This window comes from Thalia democratica, chromosome 3, assembly GCF_965202585.1.
Source record: "Thalia democratica chromosome 3, ktThaDemo2.hap1.1, whole genome shotgun sequence".
In the NCBI taxonomy this organism is placed as follows: domain Eukaryota; kingdom Metazoa; phylum Chordata; class Thaliacea; order Salpida; family Salpidae; genus Thalia; species Thalia democratica.
In genome coordinates this window covers 39,081,583-39,100,827 of record NC_139167.1, presented here as the reverse complement: position 1 = coordinate 39,100,827, position 19,245 = coordinate 39,081,583, and the positions used below count along the sequence as shown (strand labels likewise).

At 27.3% G+C, this 19,245-nt stretch overlaps 2 protein-coding genes across 2 annotated transcripts; both read right to left on the bottom strand.

Annotated features, from left to right (window-relative positions):
• Positions 1-1,869: 1,869 nt before the first annotated feature.
• On the bottom strand, positions 1,870-2,610 carry LOC145831570 (RNA-binding protein 8A-like). Its single transcript, XM_082938869.1, has one exon. It carries the CDS (start codon positions 2,587-2,589, stop codon positions 2,098-2,100), a length of 492 nt encoding a protein of 163 aa, XP_082794995.1. The 5' UTR covers positions 2,590-2,610; the 3' UTR covers positions 1,870-2,097.
• A 206-nt stretch (positions 2,611-2,816) lies between these two features.
• On the bottom strand, positions 2,817-3,617 carry LOC145831491 (dnaJ homolog subfamily C member 15-like). The gene has a single exon (XM_082938765.1). It carries the CDS (start codon positions 3,604-3,606, stop codon positions 3,274-3,276), a length of 333 nt encoding a protein of 110 aa, XP_082794891.1. The 5' UTR covers positions 3,607-3,617; the 3' UTR covers positions 2,817-3,273.
• Positions 3,618-19,245: the final 15,628 nt, after the last annotated feature.

Sequence of the window (19,245 nt, the reverse complement as noted above, 5' to 3'; positions counted from 1 at the left end):
ATGGGACAGGAGTGGTGATGGAAGTGCTTCCACATGGTCAGTTTGTAGTGAGAATCGATGGCTCACGGAGACTAACGCGGAAAAACAGAAGGTTTCTTAGGGTGCACAACCCAGTCTCGACAAGTATCGAAACGAAAGATTTCCACGATTTACAGAGAAATATACCCGGGTCACTGGAGGGCAATGCATGTCATCAACACCCTGATTTTCCTGTAAAGGTTACAGCAGATTTCAACGGTTCTAGTAATGGTGAAACAAGTGAGCTTGACCGCGGTGATTTGAGTAAGAGCACATTGCAACTTCTATAGTCCCCATAAAAAATAAGGTGACGCTTACCTTGCGTAGATAATTTTTTTTTTCATTTTAAACGAAGTATAAGACCACAAGGAGCTTTTCTTAGTACTTTGTGATATAGCCTTTTTCTAATTGGAGGGCCAGATGTGGCAGTTTGTTGTACAAAATGGGCTGAATTATTAGATAGATTTTGCACTTTTTCACGTGAAGTTGATCTAAAAGACGTTTTTAGTTTGTTTAAGCCAGCGGTTTTTAACTTTTTTCCACGGTTTACTCCTTCATGGGAAAAGTGTTACTTAATTTACCCCTTTTTGGAAGGTAATTACTAAACTTAGCCCAAATATTGTTTGATTTTGAGAAAGTTTTTTTGAACTTTAAGCTTATTAAAAATCGCGAAATTTAAAGAGTTTATTTAACTTTAAAGAAATACTAGCTTATAAATCAAAATTTATTTACATAACTTGTAATAAAGAAAATTTACCCCCTAGAATAAGGGAATTTACCTAAGGTTAAGAATCGCTAGTCTAAGCACCAAGTCAAAACAATATAACTATGAAATTCCATAAAACGTTTAATGTTACAAAGGTAGAGTACGAGTTTTAGGTTTCTTTAACACAAAAAATAGCACCACAGTTTACTTTTTATGTAATTAATGTTATACCTTAAAATAAAAATTTACTTGCGGAAATAAAAATATACTTACGGACCGGATCTTAAGCTCAGTCTGTATGTGGTCTACACCTATCGTAAAAAATAGCGAGCTAGATTTTAAACCGATAATACTTAAACTGTTAATATAATTTTTACTTTAGCTAAAAATACGTTTACAGGCTTAAAGAGATATGCATTTATGAACTTACTATTATAATTTTAATTTATCTATATCCGACGGATTTCAACTTGAAAAGTTTGTAGTTGAACTTAGAAAACATCTGTTAATTTTACAAGTTGTAGTTTAAAAAAATTCGATTTTATAAAAAATATTTTGTTTGTAAAATACATATGAAACACTTGAACCTGTAATATTTTTTCGGAGCTAAGAAAAAGCACAAAAAATTTTTAAGTTTTAATTAATCTTGTACTTTCATAATAATAATAGATAACGCTAATAACTGATGTTTTTTTAATTTCAAATTTTAACTGTTATAAATTAGGCTATTATAGCTTCTAAAGCATTATTTTAAAACTATAGAAAGGATACAATTGTTATCAACACATGTTGAGGTTACTGTGGATTTTAAGGTTGTAGCTTTCAGCAACTTTCAGTGGATATTATCATATATATTATTTTAAATAAAGTTAATCTCTTATTTTATAATTAAGCAGAGTCAGTCTCAAGGCTAAAATCTAATAAAACAGTAATCAAAACTTAGCATTATACAACTAAATAATTTTAATTAAAACCAACTATTTTATCTCATAAAAAAAATCTATATAAAATTTCTGACTTAAAGTAGTCAGTCTTAGCTGACATAAACAAACCCTGTTACAATCTTAATTTAATAGCTAATAAAATATGTTGAAATATTTTTTTACTTATCAAGAAGTTATAATAACTGCTAAAAAAAATTATCAACTACATTTTATTTTGAACTGTGAACTTTAAAAAAGTGATAAACAATAATTTTTTCATATATTGAAAAAAAACATAAAATCTTTGTTTTAAACTGCAATTTTTCTATACATAGAATCATTATAGGAATACAAGAAAAAGTTCAACCATTATAATCATGTTATAACAAGTTCCTAATCTGTTTTATGTACAGCCAGCCGGAACAAAGAAGCAGAAACCTCTTCAACAATCTACCTGCGCCTCCTGTTGGTTCTGCTCCTCGGCTGCTTGCGGGCTCCTTTCACGAAAGCCCAGTCGACCGACAGGTTCTGCCCGTACAGATCGTGGCCGTTCATGTTCTCGAGAGCGTCGGTCGCCTCCTTCAGCGACTCGTACTCGATGAGGCAGTATCCCTTGATGTAGCCGGTGCGGCGGTCCAAGTTCAAGTGGATGCTCTTCAGCTCGCCGAACTCCCCGAAAGCGTCCAAGATGTCCTCCTCCTTGGCTTCCTCGTGGATGTTGGTGATGAAGAGGATCCAGCCTTCCACCGACCTGGCCGGTCCGTTGGCGCCGCCCTCCACGTCCATGGCCTCGTACTTGACGTCTCTCTTCCTGTCCTCGGCGTCGACGATCCCTCTTCCCTTCTTCCTGGTGACGCGCTTCTTCAGCTGCTCGATGTTCTGGTCGCCCTCTTCCTCCTGGAAGTTGTCGCTCTCGTCGTGAAGGTCAATTGCGTCGGCCATGTCGTTTGTTTTTTAAAGTTTATTTCTGAAGAAAAATGTATTGTGATTGAGTTCAAAGAATCAAAACACTTTTATTCAAAAAAAAACAATTAATGTTTTGTTCTTATGCATCATACAAATGGTTAAACATATTTTTAATATAAGTACTATTAGAAAAATGCTCGCACAATAGAAATTTATACTTTCAAATGTATAGTTTAGTTGTAACAATTTGTTATTTATTTAATAGCTATATACTTTAGATAAAAACAAAATTTAACAGTAATAACTTTGACAGTAATAATTTTAATAGGTCTTATAAAACTTAGTTTAACTTAAACTATAGTAAATTTAAATGTTCACTAAATTTAGTTTTTGTTTTAAATAATCAACTGGCAACTTCACATAAGCAAACATGTTTAAAAATACTTCTGTATTTTATAAATAACTTTGGTAAAACTTAAATAAAAACCTTGACATTAGATTGGCAGGTCAAATAAGAAATTAACTAACGTTAGTAAACTAGTAGAAATTTTGTTAAGCAAAGTTTTAAATTTACTAATCATATGTTTGAACCTACTTTTCTCTATATAATAAAACTTTTTTATGAGATGATTTAAAAATAATACGTAAATCATAATCAAAAGAGTACATCACAAATCACTGTGTCTTAAATTCATGCAAATCAAAAAATAACATATTGAGTTATTTGTCCATCAAGTCCTTTGCTTCGTTTATTTTAGCTGCCAAATAAGGAGAACCTCCCTTGTCAGGATGGTTGGCGATCATGATGTTGCGGTGAGCAGTTTGAATTCTCTTTTTGTTGGCGCTCATTGGAACTCCGAGTATCTTGCTCGCTTCACCCTTTGACATTTTAGCTTCGAACCCTCCGCGGTAGTATTTGTAATCGAGGCTGGAAAGCTGCTTGAAAGTTTGCTCCATGTGCTTGCCAAGCGGTCCAGCTTTTCTGACGAGTCCACGCATTCCCATGGCTCCTGCAGCCGCACCTAGGCCAAGAAGAATCAACGTAGTAGACATTATTTATAAAACTTTCTGCAAGAAGAAGAATTCGTAATTATAATTTTCATAATATTCCTCCGCTTAATAGATGAACAGTGACATTGATTAGTTTGTAAGATTACGCTAATAAATATTTTAACTGTACAATTCAATTTCTTACTAGTGTCAAACATATTTCATGAAAATAATTAATTATTATATATTTTAGTAACAAACATAAATTGAAAACATTTATATAAAACATTGCAACATCAAATTTTTTAGTTATACTGACATGCCTATTTAAATTCAAAATACTTTGACTAGTTGTTATTAACCAAAGTCTGGTGCTTATCTGTCAACTAAAACCATGGTAAAAAATAACCATTAATACTGCGTTTTAAAACCAATAAAGATCTATGTTCATAGTATCAAAATAATATTAATATAAAAAACATCAAAGAAATTACTAAATAAGTTATACACTCTGAAGTGTTAATTAAAACACTTCAAGAGAGGATTAATTCTCTTGAAGAGTTAATTAGAACTTTTAGTATTAAATATCATGTGCTAAACAACTATCAATGATACATAGACAACAATTCATCTCTGTAGTAATATATATTTTTTTAAAGTAATTTAAACATTATGCATATAAGTTTTGTTAATTAGTTAAATAAAATTATGAATTATTAAAGTAAAATTTTTGATGAAAAGCTAAATGAGAGCGCAAATTTAAGACTTCAAATTTAAAGCCTTCTCAAGAGTTGTTTTGTTTCGTCATAACATAATTATTTTTAGAATGCCTTATACTATGAAAATGATTACTTTAAATGTTTTATCTGTAAGTTCATTGTTATATAACTGCTTAGAATTGTGCTGCCTTTGATAAATTGATTATATACAAAATAGAATGGGGAACATGTTTAGTGTGTGCATTGTTAGATTCTAACAAACTCTAGTATTTTGTTGTAGCATTAGTGAACATTTGATTATGATTTTCTTAACAATTTTGATACTATTTGATCGTATTAATTGCAAAAAAAAGTCTTGATAACTTATTTAAAAATATAGACTTCCTTATACTTTATTAAAAGTATAATACTAAAGAGGTAGATTATTTATTTATTGTACACATAACAAGGTTTATTTGTTTTCCCAGAAAATGTCAATTTTTTTAAGCAAAATAATATAATTTATATTTTACCTTATTGAGGTCATAGAAAGGCATCTAACATTTTTGTTTTACTAAAAATAACATTGGCTCTTATATGAAAGCTTTAAGTACAAAATAAAGACCAGTTATATAAATTTGAAATCTTGTTTTAACTTTGAGATATTGTAATTTTTGTAAAAAGTTTCCAATACAAACATATGGGTGCAAATCTTAGGGGGTCAATTTCCTTGGAAATTTAGAAAATATATTTTCTCCTTCATTTTTGAGCTACAGACCTCAAAATTTCAGGAAACGTTCCTTTTATAATTCAAAATACAATGTTGCAATTTTAAAAATTGAGAATTTTAGATAAAAAAACAAATAAAAAAGGGGTTTAAAAAAAATTCTACTTTAAATTTTTAAAAATTTATTAATAGACTCCTATGAAAATTTGAAAAACATTGGTTGAAAATGAAGGAGAAGACATATTTTTATAGAAAGTCTTTTTTTGCAGTTTTAGTTTGTGCCTCCAATTAGGAAGCTATTGAGGTCACCGACTTTGACCCCTTATATCTCAAGAATTACTTTGACTTTTTTTAAGCGGTTGAGGATTTCTGATAGCTCAGATAAAACTATAAAATAAAATAAACTTGTAAAAATAAAGATAACCCCCCTATGCCCTTAAACAATTTTTGATACACTTTATTGTAAATAGTACTAAGCAACAATAAATTTAACCACTATGATTAAAGCAATAAATTTTATTTTAATTAAATTGATAGTGAAAATTTTCAGTTGAGTGTCTGTTAATTAGTAATTTGATTGTTAGGATTTCCTTTGGTTCTAATTTATCTCAAAAGCATTTGATAAATAAGGACACACTCTCTGTTTTTTTTAAATTAAAAAAAAAAAATCTTTATAAGCTATACTTCAACAACTATACCTTAATAGTTGATACTAAAAACATAAAGCAATTGATTTTCAAAACTTTTGTAAAACTTGATATTTGGTTATGGAATTTTTCAGTTTATACTTAGGGCTGGCTACTTGAACACCAATCGGATAATTAGTTAAAATGTAAACAAGTTGCATGGGGATATTTTATAGTATAGGTAAAAACAATACTTATTGTAAGAATTTTTTGATCCAGGTCATTTGTGGTTACACTGAATGGGTTGAGATGGTGTAAATAAAGTATATGCTTCTTGTAGATTACTTGATGTTAAATTCTTGTTTTTTTGGAAAGAAAAATTACAAAAAGTGATAAAAACTAAATAAAATTAAGAAATGCCTCCATAAAACTTTCTTTAAATCGTTTTAAATTGTTGACAATGTGTTTGTGTGATAATTGGCCGCATAAAAAATATTTCAGCTTAAAACTCCACGTTTGCTTTTTTGGGATCCCATAAATTTTGCATTGGGGTGGTTTTTAGAAAATTGATTGGTGCCAAGGTGAAAGTTTCTTCACATAATATAAAATTTTGCTCAGGGTGTTTTTATAATATTTCCAAAACATATTTTTTTCCAGATGGAAAATTAAAAGTAGATGTAAAAATAAGAACCTTAATATGTATCTATATATCTATTAGTTTCTATAATAATCTAAATTTAATCATTTTACCTAGGTTGCCTGTATCTAAGTCAAAAACTGTCTTTAGGGACCTCAAAATACCTTTAAATCCTAATAAAAAGTTTTTCACCTCTGGTTGTTTAAACTCATGTTCATTTTTTTCTAGATAGTAATCAGTATAAATATGATTCTACATTTGATGTTTAAATTAATATATTTATAAAGAATAACAAATTATTAAAACTAAATCAATTATATCTCATTCAATATCTAGAAAAAAATCTGTCCGAGATTATAAAAAAACAGGGTTGCCACTCTGGAGTCAAAAAACTGTTTTAAGTGACCTTAAACTATTATGAGTTATCCTGAGGTTTTAAATTTATTTTTTAAAAAAAATTTCAAACTAAAAAAAAATTAAAAAAAAAATGTTTGAAAACATACTAAGGTATTTGAGCTTTAGGAAGTTTCTATATTGAAATTTTATAACACATACAGTACTTTTTTAGTACTTTTATATTGTTAGAATCTTTTGTTACCTTAAATCAATATTTTACTGAAAAGGAAGAAGAAAACTAGTAAAACTTTACTTTAAAAAACTTAAATAAAAAAAAAAGAAAACCTAGAAAAACTTTCTAAAAACCAGTGGCCACCCAAATTAATAAATAAATTCCCAGTTTTTGCCTTTTTTGCAATAGTTTTAATTATTAATTAGATGTACAAATTTAGATATATGTTTAATTATACTTGCCATTTGTGATACACCTTCTTCTAATTGTGATACACTTCAGATGACCGTGGTTTTTTATTAGATAAGACAGTTAAAATATATTTGCTCAATACAAAGAAAATGAAAATAAGTATTACTTTTCAATGAAAGCACACTAACTAATCTCTACAGGATTTAAAATTATGTAGGTATAATAAACTTGTCTGCTTTTTTCATTGCAGAAAATAAAAAATATCATTTTTTTTTGCAATTTCAATCAGACTTTAAAGGATTTTTCATCAACATTTGAAGGCTTAAAAAATTAAGGAATTTTGTAAATTTGAACTGACAAAATCTAAAATATAGTTATTTTGACCCAAAAAACTGACTTTTTGCAATTTTGACCTCAAAAAAAAGACTTAACTTGGTCAAATTTAGCCTGACCCATAGCAACCCTTTAATTTCTTAATGACACTTTATTGAATTACAAACTGTTTTTTTTAATTTTTTTAAACTCTCTTAGTTGAACATTGAAAGATCCAAAGCAAGTGGTTAACACAAAAAGATAGTTTTGCATATATGGTTAAATAAAATACTGTATATCTGATTGGGGTGGTGCTGCTGAATGTTATTTGAAACAAATTGTTAGTATGCAAAAAAGAATAGTGAGGTATGTTTACTATGTGCCGTGCCTGTTTTGACCCCAACAAACCGACTGTTTGTGAAAACTGGTCTGCTGAAATTAAATGATGTGTTTAAATTGCAAGTTTGTAAATTAATGCAGAATAGTATGACTGAATTTGATGTTGAGCATAAAAGTTTTACTCTTATTAGTTTTCTTCACTCACTCAGTACAAGGTTTTCAAAATAAATAAATTTCATAACTAAAAGACATAGAACAAGACTTGGCCTAAACTCCTTTAGGTATTTAGGTCCAAGGTTTTGGTCTAGCGTCCCAGAAAATTAAAAAAAAACTAAAAAAAGATGAATTTAAATGCTTTTGTAAAAATTTTATATTAATTTGCTACGAGAAGTAAAACTGGAGTGCTTTAAATCATATGTCTGAATTTATTGCTTTATTGTCTTATACTTTTGTGCATTTGTGAATAAATTAGATTAATTGTATATTTTGTTTCTTTTTTGATTTTTGTATAAATTTAAGCTTGAATACTTTATGTTATTTATCTTAATTTTACTATTTAAAGAATCATTTTTGTTAAGATGTTGCATTTTTGTTAATAAAACTTTGATATGAGAGAAATGCTGGTGAGAGAAAATTAATAAATTTCTCTGTATTTTTGGATTTGGCTAAAGCATTTAACATGGTTAATCATAAAATTCTAATATCTAAACTTAAAAATTATAATATAAAAGGTTCAATGTTAAATTTACTTTAGGATTATTAAAATAGAAGTCAATCAACGGTCATAAATAATGTTGTGTCTGAGCATGAAATTGTGAATGTTGGAATACCACAAGTTCTTGTTTGGGTTCTTTGTTGTTTCTTGTGTATATTAATGATATTTTTTCCTCTACTGAGATAAACATGAGATTGTTTGCTGATGATGCCTGCTTGGGCTACCAACACAGTGATCCGGAGTATTTAAATGAAACTATTTATAAGAAGTTGGTTAAAGTTGATAAATGGTTGCGTGCTAATAAACTTTTTATCAATTATTCAAAAACTAAATTTTTGTTTTTTAATAAAACTTCAAAAAATTGTAAATTTAGTGTTAAGGTTAATGGTTTTCTTATTGAGCAGAGTGATAGTATAAAATATTTAGGTGTGGTTTTGGATGATAAGCTGAATTTGAAGAAACATTTGAGTTCTCTGAAATTGAAATTGTCTAGGAGTAGTTATGTTTTGTCAAAATTGAGATATTACTTGGACACATTTACACCTAAAATAGTATATTATAGTTTGTTTTATTCGCATATCCAATATTGTATATCTGTTTGGGGTAGTGCTGCTGACTGTTACTTAAAACCAATTGTTTGTATGCAAAAAAGAGTGATCAGGTATGTTTGTCGTGTGCCTGCCTTGACCACAACAAACCCTTTGTTTAAAAAAACTGGTGTGCTAAAATTTAAGGATGTGTATAAATTGCAAATTTGTAAGTTGATGCGTAATACTATAACAGGGTTTGATGTAGAACACAATAGACTTACACTTGCTAGCTCTGTTCACCTACACAATACAAGATTTTCAAAGAAAATGAATTTTATAACTGAAAGACCTAGAACAAGACTTGGCCTAAGTTGCTTTAGGTATTTGGGTCCCAAGTTTGGGTCTAGTGTCCCTGACACTTTTAAAAAACTTTAAAAAAATCCTTTTAAATTTAGATATAAAAACTTTTTGTTGAATAACTACATGGAGTAGATCTAGAGTGCTTCTACATGTATGTTATGTTTGTGTTGAAATTTGATTCATGTTATTTAGAACCAGATTGTGATGTGTGGGTCTTTATTTTTATGAATGTCCTGGTAATGAAAGAGTGATTGTTATAAATTATTGTAATAAATTTTGTTTGTTGCTAAGTTGTTTTACTTGTTTTAATTTTCTTATTGTGTTAGATTTAAGATAATTCATTTATTTGTTTACTGCTACTTGCGTATACCTAACTTAAATACGCAAGTAGCATTAAATGGTATAACAAAATTATTAACAATCTATTAATAAACATACCTTTAGTTTTAATAATTGAATCTCTAATTTTTGTATTTATTTTAATTTATTCATACATCATATTTTAAAGTTATTTTTTAAGCTATTCATTCAACAATTTTTTTTCAAATTTCATTTAAAATTTATCACTTGACAAAATCTTGTATGGTTTTGAAAAGCTTTGTGTAATAAAATATAAAAAACAAAATGAATAATCTATTGATATTAAGTTGCAAATGGTATATAAATACTTTCAAAAACCTTCCTATAATAGTACTCATTTATTTATATTTTTTTATTAGAAATTAGAGGTAAAAGTATAAATTTTTTAATACAAAATTTTTATTAATTTTTCAATTATTTATTTTAAAAGTTTTAGTTTTTTTATTTAGTTTTTTTATTTATTTTTTATATTTATTTTATTTATCTTTTATTTTTTAACTTATTTTATTTTATTTTTTTTTTTTTTTTGAGTCTTGTACAAAGTTAATACTGACAAATTGTTAAAACTCCTATTATTTATTGACTTTATTTTTGATATATATATATATGTTATTTTTTTCAATACAAATAGTATCTTTTTTTCCTACTTACAGTGTTACTTTATTTTAGTTAGTTTTTATTCTATTTTTTAGAACCCAATACTTAGATATTGGTTTATTTGAGTTTACAACAGCTGATTGTGAACACTGGTGGCAGTGATCACATGATTGGATTGTTGGTGTGTTTTTTGTTGTAACGTCTGCAAATACTTACTTGGGGATTTGAGCTTCATGATTTTCCCACACTTTGTGGTTTTTAGTGTTGAGATTTTAACCTTGTGAGTGTTTGCCAAATGACGTGTCACCAGAGGTCTTTTTCAATAAAGGGTTAGGATTAGTTTTTATTTCAGTTAGCTAAATTTTTTTTATTACATAGACATTTTTAGTTTTGTTTTTAGTTAAAAGGTAATTTTAAAGGTAGAGCTGGTGGAATAACATGTGATGAGCTCAAACTCACTTGCTTGACCTTCAGAAAACGTTTATTGTTGCATAGGGGAGAGTGAGTATTTTCTGATGTTTTTCTACCTAAAAAAAATCATTTATCAAGTTTAAAAAAAAACATTGATCAAGATTTGTGTTAAATTATTGCTAGCAATAAATTATATTACTTTAAGTTTGTTGTTTTGTAATTGTTTGTTTTCAATTTATATTGCTTGATGGTATTGGCTACCTAAACTTTTAACAGCTAATTGTAGAATCACTTTAGTGGCATTGATATCATAATTGGATAGTTGTTTTGTTCAGAACGTTGGCAGCACTTGCTTGGGGATTTGAGCTTAGGGATTCCACACTATATGGTTTCCAAAGTTAAGATTTTAACCTTTTAAGTGTTTGCCAAACAACGTGTCACCAGGGGTTTTTTAAATAAAGGGTCAGGATTAGTTTTCACTTTTATTTTTGTTAGTTAAAATAAAAGTTCTGCTTTTTTTTTGTTTATAGATAGATTTAGTTTTATCTTTTAAGTATAAGGTAAATTTTTTCTCAAAAAATTTAAAGATAGGGCAGTTAGGAATAACATATGATGAACCCAAACTCATTTGTTTGACCTTCAAAAAACGTTTATCAGTGCAGAGGGGAGAGTGAGTTCCGATGTTTTTGTACCAAAAAAAATAATTATGACACAGATGCACAATTTTAAGTTCTGGTAAAAATGGCTATGTATCCTATGAGTTTTACTCTCAATATTGACAGCAATGGGTTTGAAATTTGACTTAATAAGTAAATAAAAAATTGATAAAAATTAAGCAAACCTTAAAACAAGTTTGTGTCTTAATAGTTTAAATTTCAATTATTTTAAAGTGAACTGTTTTTAATGTGTGGATACTGGGTTTGATCTTGCAATGTTCAGTTCAGAGAATTTTCAAAACCTCCATTAAGCTACACAACTTTTATTTATGATATTAAAACTGAAATACATCATAATAGTTTTAAAAGATTATGGTGTGTTACTTGATAACCGGAAAATTTTTCTCCACTCTAATATATCGACCATAGTTTATACTTTCCTTAATTTCAATTTAATTAATAATCTGAGTTCTAAAGCTTTCATTTATATAAAAAATATTTCATTATATTTCGAGTTTTCAAACAGAAGAGTAAGCTTTCTTGACTGATTAGACAGTTTTGGATTTTTAAAATATATAAGTTTGTAGGTCAGAGATGTTTTCAGTTTAGTACTCAAAACATACACAGATTGTTAAAAATAATGTTTGCCAGATTGATTTAGAGCAAATCGCAAAAAATTACTCAAGCTAGACATTCAAGTTAAACATACAAACGTTTATAAAATAAAAAGAATCATTTGTTTGTGCTAACCCTGTTGAATTGCAGTGCATTGAATAAAGCCTAAACGGGTGCAGACACTTTTTCATTGCATAAATTTTGCTCGAAAACACTTTAATTAAGAAATAGTTCAATCCGTGTAAATTTTATTTTTTTATTAATTTTAATTTTCTATTAGTTTTATGTTTACTATCACTGATATCCCTAACCCTTACCCTTAGTCGGTAACTTTTATTTTTCTTTTTTTATTGACTTATTTTGTAGTAATATTTATTTTTCTTGTTTTTTTCTTTGTTGATAGTTTTCATTAGTTGCTATTTTTACTATCACTTTTACCCCTAACACTACCCTCGGTCGGTAATTTATATTTTCTTCTTTTTGTTCTTAACTTTTTTATCTTTTTGCTTTTTATTTTATTTGTTTTTTTATTCTCGTACAAAAATGACCCTTCTTGCAAAAGTGCCCTCCGTGCAAAATTAACCCCTCGTGCATATTTAACCCTCCGTGCAAAATGTGCTTTAACCTTTCCACATATGTGCTTCAACCTGCATACAAAACCTTGTTAATAACACTGATTTTATAATAGATTAAACGTCAATATTTCTTGTTTACTTAAATAAAAAATGTTTTAATAGACATTTGTAGTTTTAAAGCGTAATAAACTCTTGTCTTTTCAATAAGATCTGGTCATTAGTATAGCATAGGGTAATTTTCAATAAAATAAGCTTTTTGGAACCTGTTTTGACTATTATAGTTTTTTGAACAACTAGTACTTATTTTTGAATATCAATAAAACACTTTAATGTGATAAAAGTATTTTAAATATTTAAAAGTTATCTTTCCAGATAAGTATCACAATGATATATTAAAGCTTCAGAAGCTCGTCTAGACTCTAGACAACTCGAAGAATAAATAATCTGTTAAGTTGGCTAAAAGAATTAAATTAATATAATTTCCAGTGATTGAACTTTTTTCTAAATACTCGGAAAAAAATTGTGCTAATTTAAATAAACAAGTACATTCAAAAGAGAAAGTCTAATTAGTTTATTAAATCTATGGCACATTCAAATTTTTTAAACACGTTATTTAGATTTTCCAGAAATTTTTTTTAATTATCACTTTTGGAAATTAGCAAAAGCATCGTTAACATACTATTTAAGTACATTGGAGGTTTTTCATTTATAGTTTTATATTTAAATAAGCTCTTTACATTTTAGTAAATTGAGCAATCTTTTTTAGTTAAGACATATAGTTTTATACTTATAAAATATTTTGAATATGTTAAATACGATGGTTCTTAATGAAAAATTCAATAAAACTACATTAATATTTTTATATATGCAAACTTAGTTACTAAAATCAACTCTTGCGCAAGCTTACTTCATTAATTCTTTAAAAACTTCAGAACTAAAAAGCTTTGGTTCTATTTGAAAACTATAAAACTATTTAACTCAAAATTTAATGGCTTCTGGTATAAGTATACTTAATAAAAGTTTTAACATCAAAATAACACACAATGAAGTTTTCTTCTGAATAATTTAATTTTATAATTCATCAGCAAAATCAATGGAATGTTCTGTTTTAAACTTAAAGTAGAAGTTTTCTAAATCTTTAAAAACTTTCAGCCATAATTTTTCTAGTTTGTGCTGAGGTAAGTTGGTCATTGAGAGTACTTGTTTCAAGGGTATGTCAACTTTTGTACTTCTGGTTGACTAAAAAGTCTGCGTCAATATAAACCTGATAGACGCATTGATCTTAAGTCAACGTAGCTTATTTTATTACTCTATCTTAAAGAAATAAAATAAAGTTATTTGTTTTTCCATTATGAAATACTCTTTTCTTTCAATAAAAAACTTAGCACAACCTCTACACATCTGCTTAACAAACTTTATAACTTATAACTCAGTAAATTTATTAAGAGCATTAAAAATAATTTTTTAATATGTCAAAAAACTATTTAAATTTAATTTTTAATTTCAAAATGCTTTTTATTCGTTTGACATGTTGCTTAAATTAAAAGTTCTTAAAAAAACCAAGTATAAATATTTAATGTTTTACTATAACTAGCCACGTTGCTAACAAAAACTTAATTCTTTCTCAGGTAAAATTAGACATTCTATCTTTTCTCTTTACTAACTTACTCTTAAGTAGAAAATTTTTAATTTTGTTAAATTAAGTTTGTTTACAAAAATAACACAAGAAAAACAAAATTACGATAAAATTTGACTCTTCTATAAACATTTAAAATATGATTCTACGATTTTTTTAAGTAAGCTAAGTTTGATATTTTTTATTTTTATGCAACGCTGCAAAATAATAATGTTTCAAATAAGTTATAAAAAGTTTGTAATTTATAGTTTGTTTTAAATAATAAACAAATTGTTTTTTTTTGTTCAATTTTACTAAAAGATTACTTAGCAAAAAAATTAGAAGTTTCGCAAGAGTTATATTTAGTTGTAATATTCTATTTAATACCTACCTTACACTAACAAACTTAATATTTTACAATTTGTTTATAACTATTATCTTTTTATTTTACCCTTTTTATATTTTTAATTTAAGAAGTATATAACTTAACAAAAAAAAAATTCAAAAAATAAATAGTTTATAAAGCAAAATACTTGGTAGATATAGGTTTATGATTTTTTTCCTATAAAACACCAAAGGTAATTAAGTTTTATTCAATCGATTTATACGTTTATTTAATTTAAATGCAGATCAAAACCGAAGACTATTTTTAAAGTAATTGACACTCTATTAACTTACAATAAGTTTAAGCTAATAATGAGCATCATGTGACTTTGTGCAAGTAATTTTTGTAAAAAACATAAGCTTGTTTGAATTTGCTTTTTTATTTAGTCATACGGGAATTACAAACTATAAATGCTGATAGTTGAAAATAAGTTTTTTAACTATTGAAGCGTATTATTGTGCTAATTTTTGGTTGTTTTTTTATGTTTAATTTTTTCTTTATTTCGAAGAAAGGTTGAGTAGTATTAATAAAAAATATTCAAAACTGACATTTTTGTTAAATATCTAGTAGTAAAACTAAAGCTTAAGGTTGAAGTAGTAGTAGTATTAAAATCAATACTTGTTATATACGTTGTTTAAAAGTTTAGATGTATTTTAGTTAAGCTTTTGAACCAAGTTTTTCTTTAATATTTCAAAGTCTATAAGAAACTAATGTGTTTTAAATAAAAGTGGTTTAAGTATTTATCTAGTTATGCGTTTATTTGTTAAGCTCTCTTAAACCATGAGAAGTTAATACAATCTTTAATAACTTAATCGGTTTTAAATAACTGTTGTTAAATAAAAAAATGTAAATATATGTTCTAACACTGTGAGCTAAACATTGTTTTACAAGTGTATATATTTTATAAAATTGAGCTACAATAAGCCTAGTTTTTGTAAATTTCTAAAAGCTTAGTTCTAGCAACTAAATACTTTTAATCATAAAGATATTATGACCTTTAGTTCAAAAATAGTCAAATACTTAATGGTTCAATTGAACTTTAAAACTACTAAAAACTGTATATACTACAACTAAATTAAACACTATAAAACTTAGAATATAGGTTACTTAGTTATTTTTTTCCAATAAAACTAAAAAAATAAATTATTTTTGTATCCACAGTATGTTAAACAGCTGTTGAGTTTTATAAAAGATCAAATTCATAATTTTTTAAAGCACATCTATTACTTAAAGGATAGTAGTCTAAGTTGAATTTTTGTAAAAAAACAAAGAGTTTTCTTTTTTTTCCTGTTTCAAGCAAACAAAAAAAAAACATGTTTGTTTTTTATATAACGATTTACAAAATATAGAACAAAAATATTAGTGGTAGTAGAAACTCAATACAATTTTAACTAAATCATAAATGCTTAAAATTTTAAAGTTTTTTGTTATAAACTTTGTTAAACTTTATTTTATTGTTATGATCAGTTTGTAAGTATAGTTTTTAATTAAAATGTTTCTTTTTTTTTGCATTAATCTAAACGTCGTTTTGAGCAGTAAGTTATCATGATAGAAAAAAAAGTTTTATTTAAATATTATTAACTTTTACTTAATTTCATTAAAAAGAAATTTAACAAAAAAATTGTTATTTACATCCAAAAACTTGAGTTCGAATCTATTTTAGTTATTCGAATAAACAATTGATAAACAAGAAAAAATAATTAATTATAGTGTGTTATTTATTTGATCTTTCTTTACAAAATAGAAGTTTAATTTAAAGTTAAGTAAAAAGTAATTGTTGTGATATTTGTGTAAAGTAGCTAATATTAAGAATATTTACTTTATATTTTAAAGCATTCTGAAAAAAAGCAAACTGAAATGTATAACTTTAACAGCTGTTTTATAATAGCTTTTATTAACATTCAGAACATTATCACGAAAAAAAAGTGATGTTTATGCTTTAATTTAATGATTACACTACAAGCTAGTGTACTTTACTAGATTTAATTTAAACAAAATAAATATTTTTTATATAGATTATAAAAACTTATATACATATTTACTAATAAATAAGTTTGTAACAATTTTTTATAAAGTTTTTGATCATAAAAAAACTGGGAGAAAGTTACTGTAAAGTTAAAAATCAAACCATAGACGTAAACTAATAACATGAACAAAAACACTTGTGTTTGCTGTGACAACAGCTGTCTGCTGAACAAAAGTATTCTTCGAAGACTACCTAACCTAAATAGAAACTTACTAACCAACTTTGGAAGTGATGGAAAAAGAAAATTCATAATTCATTTTCGAATGAAATACAAAGCAGCAAATCATAAAGTTTTGAGTGTACGTTTAAGATTAGAGAAGTGTGCTAGAATATAAATTGTAATATTTGCTTTCAGTGTTTAGTAGCTTCTAATATCTAATGTATTGTTCTTTTTTATCAGTATTTTTTAAAGTGAGAACCTGTTTAGAGATTTTTTTAAAGTCAAAGTTAGTGTTAAAAGTAAAAGTTGTATTTATACTGAGTTCTAACATTTTTGCTATTTCTTAATTATTTTAATCACGTTTTCCATCAGTAAGTTAAATCAAGCCATAAAAAATCACTTAATCTAATAAAATTATTATTTGTGGTTTAGTGTGCACTGCACAACTATTTTTACTTAAAGAATAAATTTCAACACTTTTCAAAAGTTCTTAGAGCCACCGCTCTAAAAAATAAAGTTTTTGTACTAATTTTGTTTCCAGATAACAATGATAGATGACGTTCCGCACCTCAGAGAGTACATGGAATCAGAAAATTTTACAACTGCTAAGACAGTCGTAAAAACAAATGATTTAAAACATGAAAGTAAACAAGTAGAACAAATTCCAACGTCACTCAAAGCAGGGGAAGCGTTGATAGCGACACTTACCTGTTCCAGAAGTAAGCATACTTACAACAGATGCTATGTTGAAACATGCTGTGTTAGTTTTACAGTTTCAGTAGTTCAAAAACCATTTATTCAACTTTAAGCAAAGCACTGTTTTTTGCTGTTAGCAGCTATAAAGTAAAGATTTTGTAAGAAATTTTGTAAGCTCTTATATGAGTTTGAAGTCTAGTTTTTATAGTCTATAGTTCAAAATTTATTAAAAACGACCCAAAAAATGTTTATATGTAAAATAGAATTCAAAATAAAATTTACGTTATCAAATACTGTAGAAAAAACTAACTAACAGAAAACAGAACAGTACTACCACGAAAATATTCGCAAAAACGGAAAAGCTTCAGCTTACTTAATCAGCTCCAAGTCCATAAACATGAGACTTCAGCTCACCACCATGGACTTTCACATAAAAGGAAGCTCGCAAGCCGACCTGACCCTGGCAATACAAGCGTTCGACGAAAAGCATTTGACCTACCGCGGGCTGTGCTTCCGCCAAATATTCTACAACCTCAGCGGGCGTTGCGAAACCGTCAAAGTGAGCAAGAAGATAATAGCCGACTGCGATTGCGAAGTGACTGATTTCGGTGAGAGCAGCCGCAACGCTCTCGGTAGAAGCTGCGAGGTGTTGCCTTATTGGCATTACAAACTTTTGAAAGTAGGAGCCTGGATGCTTTTACCGTACAAAGGCAAGTTCAGTTGTTTAAAGTCTTTTTCATGTTAAAGTCTTAGAAATATGTACTAAGGTCTCGATAATAAAATAAATCCGCTAAAGTAAGTAGCCTTTATAAGTATGATACTTTTTATTGTCTAATAGCACAAAACAAGATCTTAAAAAATTTAAAGCAAACTTAACTATAGTTTTTTTTTAAAAATTTTTTAGTGACTCTATCAGACATGTTAAAAAGCTCTGCTTTGTTTACTCAAGCGTGAAATTACTAACTTAAAACAAACCAAAAATAAAACACTTCATTGCTGAATTACCATAGTAACTTTTAGCATTTTAACATCTCTGGACTCTATGACATTGTATTTTGTCTAGATATAATAACGTCGTACTCAGTAATTATAGTTCTTAAACTAGCTCGAAAATATTAAATTTGCTTTGAGCTATGCAAAAGAATGTATATGATTTTTAACAATGTAGTTATGTTCTCTAAATTATTTTTAAGGAGTCGATTTATCCTTTGGCTTTCATCAAGATGACCATGAAAAATCAACCGAATTTCAAGCAATAAAAAACTTACTCGAAACTCACGACGTTATCACTCAAAAGCAGACGAGGTTTATTTTGTTTGATAAAATATTTCCAAACGGCATCTTCACAGACGTTAGAGACGTGATTATAAACTGCCTACCGCCATGGATCAACACGAACGAGGTCACGTTCATTGACATTGAACAATCCAACAAAATAGATGTAAAAGATGCGGATTGCAATGCAGGCTCTGCTAGATCCTCTACGGATGGCATGACGTCACCTGTAAGTTTACTTATATTTAAAAAAATGCATCAATTTATTTTTCACGTCCGAAAACTAAAACTTGATAAAGATATCTTATTACTTACAGACGTATACTGAGAGCAATCTGTGGAACTTTTTAGTTAGTTTCTTAGTTTTATTGCAAAAAAAAATCATTAACATAGAAAATAAAGTCATACAAACTATAATCAGACGGAACGGATAAAAAGGCTGAGCGATTCTGAAGAAAGCAATGTTAAAAGTTGTCTAATTAGAAGTCTTGACTACAGATTATGGTTAGCAGAGTTATTGCGTTTATTTTTGTGTTATTTAGTTAATGTTGGAAAATAGAATTTTTCAATTGCTACAAATAAAATGTAAAAGCATTTAATTTAAATTAATTTTTTTCATAGTACTTA

Bases quoted from the DNA above. Each gene is read 5' to 3' on its own strand.
- LOC145831570 (XM_082938869.1), bottom strand. From the start codon at position 2,589: ATGGCCGACGCAATTGACCTTCACGACGAGAGCGACAACTTCCAGGAG.
- LOC145831491 (XM_082938765.1), bottom strand. From the start codon at position 3,606: ATGTCTACTACGTTGATTCTTCTTGGCCTAGGTGCGGCTGCAGGAGCC.